Source organism: Panicum virgatum, chromosome 3K (genome assembly GCF_016808335.1).
Source record: "Panicum virgatum strain AP13 chromosome 3K, P.virgatum_v5, whole genome shotgun sequence".
Taxonomy (NCBI): domain Eukaryota; kingdom Viridiplantae; phylum Streptophyta; class Magnoliopsida; order Poales; family Poaceae; genus Panicum; species Panicum virgatum.
Window position 1 is genome coordinate 9,463,298 of NC_053138.1, and position 4,626 is coordinate 9,467,923.

The 4,626-nt window shown below is 54.3% G+C and overlaps 1 protein-coding gene across 2 annotated transcripts; it reads left to right on the forward strand.

Annotated features, from left to right (window-relative positions):
• The first annotated feature begins 1,750 nt into the window (after positions 1 to 1,750).
• On the forward strand, positions 1,751 to 4,295 carry LOC120697388 (transcription factor APG-like). 2 transcript variants are annotated; one of them, XM_039980598.1, is made up of 6 exons: positions 1,751 to 2,088; positions 2,188 to 3,028; positions 3,118 to 3,189; positions 3,306 to 3,371; positions 3,459 to 3,896; positions 4,003 to 4,295. In XM_039980598.1, coding segments are annotated over exons 1-6 (1,461 nt in total). In that variant the 5' UTR covers positions 1,751 to 2,086; the 3' UTR covers positions 4,045 to 4,295. The 2 variants fall into 2 exon arrangements, with proteins under 2 accessions (XP_039836532.1, XP_039836531.1); XM_039980597.1 differs by having other exon boundaries at positions 1,755 to 2,088; positions 3,118 to 3,210.
• The last annotated feature ends 331 nt before the right edge of the window (positions 4,296 to 4,626 follow it).

Consider the following 4,626-nt stretch of genomic DNA (forward strand, 5'->3'; position numbering starts at 1 on the left):
TCGACCCTTGTTTTTATTTGTCTCCCAATAAAAGTCGCAACAAAATTTATGTTGTCCTTTTCGCAAAAAAAATACCAAGGCCTTCTAATAATATTTTTTTGAGCTATTATTATACGTCGAGTGCGCCGCTATATATGATCGAGCCCTCACATTGCCCATCCCTCAGTTATAATTTTTTTTTTCATTTTGTCTGGCTCATGTCTGAGGACATAGAGCTCGTGCACGTGCCATGTTAGATAACTGAAAAACTTTTTCACTTTGAAAGGTTTCCTTGAGTATCATCGCTTTTGTACAACAATATACGTTGCTTGAGCAATTTTTGCGAAAATTAGATTCTTACTATTGGAAGGACAAGCCAAATTGTCCAGATCATTTTGATAGGTGTGCACCTATGGGATGTGAGGTGTGACTGGTGGTTGAAGGACAAGCCAAATTGTCCAGATCATTTTGATAGGTGTGCACCTATGGGATGTATGTGAGGTGTGACTGGTGGTTCTAGTGCACCTTATACACTTCCGGCCTTCCAGGCACGGACATAATAAAACTCACGGGTGGGTAATGCCGGTATGCTGTATGATCTACGGTCTGGTGTCGTGTGAGTTGTATATATAACTAGGCGTATAGCCCGCGCATTTACACGGCTAGTATTAAAAATTCAAATATTTGTATGTCGTTGTGTCCTTATTTAAAGGTTATACTATTTTTTTACCATACATCATCCTGTTCATTATCATTAATTATGTTTTATTGTTGATTAAAACAAGTCAACTATGATCTACCTATAATAACAATTTGATTTGTTGAGCTTTAATAATATTATGCAGATAATTATTCTTATTTTTATTTTATTTTGATTGATTGTTGTTAGCTTTAGTTTTTATTAATAGTATATATTTGTAACTGATACATAGATAAATGGTATTTTATATTTAATTTTTTATAATGACATTAGTGGGTGATTTTTAATTAGACACATGGGTATTTTAGGCTAATTTTTATTGTAATGGCAGTGGTGGGTAATTTTTATTTTTTTATTTTTCTCCGATTAATGTGGGAATGATATTTTATATTTAATTTTTCATAATGACATTGGCGGGTGATTTTTAATTAGGCACATGGGTATTTTAGTCTAATTTTTATCATAATGGCAGTGGTGGGTAATTTTTATTTTTTTATTTTTCTCTGATTAACGTGAGAATTTCTAAGCCTTGAGAGCGAATGTGGAGCCTCCGTTTGTTGGCCAAATAATAAGATAAAGATGAGTAGTCGCATTATTGATCATGGAGCACGTTCACGCACCTTTGACTTTAGTATAGTCTCATGAAAAGCGTTCATAGAAGATTGAGCTGATGTTACATGATCTTTTTATTAATGCAAATGGATTGATGCATAACACATTGGTATCATCGGAAATACCATGTCTTTTGCTTATTGTAATACCTTGCTCAAATGTATATGCTTTTAGTTATGCAATTCATGTACCTAAAGCCCCTGCACTACTACTTCACCAATTGCATACTAGGACAAGCCTCAAGCCATGTATAGCGTAAATTTCGTACCTTTTGTTTTTTGAAACGAAAGAGTAAATTCGTACTCACGGTGCAAACTAATGGAATATCCCAATTCAAAAAGGTTTTGGATCCCAAGTCCAAAGCTATCCACAGACGCTCGCTCCCACTTGGCGCAGTTTACTTGCAAGTGTCAGCAGATCCGTGTAGCTTGGTGTGAAACCGTGTGTATATCGGAAACCCCGGGCCCCCGGATGGGTCGCCCTCGCCCCCCACCTCTCCTCCATCCCTCCATTCCATCACTGAACGGCGACGCCTCCTCGGCTCCTGCTGCTGCTGTGGTAGGTGGCGCGTCGCTCTTCCTTAACTGCTCGCCCGCCTCCCTCGTCCTCGTCCTCGTCCTTCTTCCTCCACGCGACTGCTGTTCGTGCTAGCTACTGCTCCGAGCAAGCCTCTCGGCTCCCTATCCTCTTGCTCCGCTCGCCCGCGGGGAGGCGCGCCCCAGTAGCATCAGCGCGTGCTCCGTCGTCCTGCTCCACCTGTCGCCGCCCTCGGTGTGCGCACGGCGGGCGCCTCGGATGTCAGTTCCTGCCGCGCGAGTTTTTTTCTCGATTCGAGCCACCCCACCCCGTGCATGGCTGCTCATGACGCCTGCCTGTCTGATTATTCTCGTCTGCAGGACCGGGCCGGGCGACGAGCTGGCCGAGCTGCTGTGGGACAACGGGCCGGCGCTGAGGAGGGCGCCGCCGCCGTTCCAGCCCTTCACCTGCAGCGCCGCTGGCAGCAGCAGGGCCCACGAGCTCAAGCGCCACGCCGCCGCTGGCGGCATGGCCCCCGTCCCGCTCGGGCTTCACGGCGCCGGCGGCCTCCCCGACGAGGACGCCGTGCCGTGGCTGCATTGCCCCGTCGCCGTCGACGTCAGCGACGCCGACACGGCGCCGCTGCCGCCGGAGTACTGCGCCGGCCTGCTGTCCGAGTACTCGGGGCTCCAGCCCGCGCCGCCCGCGGCCGTCCCGGCCTCGCGCGCTGCGCCGCGGGAGGCCGCGGCCAAGCAGGCCACGCTGCCGGGCGCCGCCAGCGGTGCAGGCGAGGGCGTCATGAACTTCACCTTCTTCTCGCGGCCCCTGCAGCGGCCGCAGGCGTCCGCCGCCGCGGCGGCGAGCAACCCCGTCGAGTCCACGGTCGTGCAGGCTGCGACGAACCGGCTGCGGGCCACCCCGCTCTTCTCCGAGCAGAGGATGGCGTGGCTGCAGCCGCCCAAGGGGCCGCGCGCCGCGGCGCCAGGGGCCGCTCCCGCTCCCGCTCCCCAGGCGCCGCTGCCCACAGAGCACCGCCTCCACGGAGAAGCCGCCACGGTGACTCAGTGCAGGTTGCAACCGGAGGCAAGAGCTCCCGATGCGGCCGCGGCGACGGCGGTGGTGACCACCTCGTCGGTCTGCTCCGGCAACGGTGACCGGAGCCAGCAGCCCAAGAGAAGCAGCAGCCACCAGGTCGCGGACTGTTCGGTCAGCCCGGACGAGGTACCATGCCCGGCCACCCATTGGACTCCATCCACATCGGCGAGCTTTCCTGAATTCCTGACCCCCAGCGTCTCTCTCCCTGGCCGCAGGACCTCGACGACGAGGGCGGCGCGATGAGAAGGTCGGCGGCGCGGAGCAACAAGCGCAGCCGCACCGCCGAGGTGCACAACCTATCCGAGAGGGTACACGCTAGCACCGCTCGATGCACGACTCTGCCAATGCGCACATGCATGCCATTGCCGATCAGTGTTCTCATGGTCATGACCTTGCATTGCAGAGGAGACGGGACCGGATCAACGAGAAGATGCGCGCCCTGCAGGAACTCATCCCCAACTGCAACAAGGCACGCACCACCTGATCTTGCTGCGATGGGATAGATATACATCCAGCTCTGCTTCATCCATTGACACGTACGTGGCCACTCTTGCAGATCGACAAAGCGTCGATGCTGGAGGAGGCCATCGAGTACCTCAAGACCCTGCAGCTGCAGGTGCAGATGATGTCCATGGGGACGGGGCTGTGCGTGCCGCCGATGCTGCTGCCGGCGATGCAGGTGCCCGTGCCCCACCCCATGGCGCACTTCCCGCACCTCGGCATGGGGCTGGGGTTCGGCATGGGCGCCGCGGCCGCCGCCGCCTTCGACATGGCCCGCGCCGCCGGCGCGCACTTCCCCTGCCCGCCGATGCCAATGCCGCCGGGACCGATGTTCGGCGTGCCCGGGCAGGCGATGCCGTCTCCGGCCGCGGCGGCGTGGGCCCACATGGCCGGCAGTGGCACCACGCCGGCCGAGCACATAGAAGCAGCAGCCGCTCCTCCTGCACGGGAAGAAGCAGAGCCCTTGCCACCGCCAGTTCCCGTCGTCACACAGGTATAGCTGCGACTGCGAGAATTGAACCAGCGTCCTGTGAGGCGCTCCGGCGTCCGCGCATCCCACTTCGATCAGCAGCTGATCAGAAGCTGCCTGTTGATGACAGGGCGATCAGATTCAGAAGCTGCAGCATCCGAAGCAGACGTGAAGGCGATGAGGCGCTCCGCGTGCTGTCGCTGTGTTGCTCTGAAGTCAGAACCTGGCTGCGGCTCCGACGATCCCTGCCTGAAGAAGCGCGTGCACGCAGCAGGCCCGGGTTCCCTCTGAAGAAACCTTTTTACCTAGCCTGCTAGTGCTAGAACGCCGCGTCTCGGCTGTAATCTGCTTGTAGATTGTAAGAGAATCCAGAAGAGGTAATCGTGGAGCGTTTCAGTGAGCAAAATGTGGGCACCAGATCAACTCCTGAATTTAGCTGCCAAGAACTCTGAATGTTCGGCTTGCTGGTAGATCCTTCTGAAACGGTTACACCCGTGGCAACTACTCGCGCAGCTAGGTACCTAATCGAGGCAGGGACGATGGATAGGTTTCGCCGGAGAGAGACAGGGAGAGAGCCATCAAGTAGTAGTATTCAAGTGTGCGTATGGGCGCATGCATGTATTCAATCGTGTCTCCATTACTCCATACCATACGCATTACGTGGTGCACTACACCCAGGTTCCGAACGGAAATCTGAATGTTCCTGCGGCTCTGGGATCAGTGCGGAACAGATTGAAAGGCTGCTTGACTTGCT

Coding starts and splice junctions, on each gene's coding strand:
- LOC120697388 (XM_039980597.1), top strand. Junction 3,029..3,117: donor GTTCGGTCAGCCCGGACGAG/GTACCATGCCCG, acceptor CCCTGGCCGCAG/GACCTCGACGACGAGGGCGG. Junction 3,897..4,002: donor CAGTTCCCGTCGTCACACAG/GTATAGCTGCGA, acceptor TGTTGATGACAG/GGCGATCAGATTCAGAAGCT.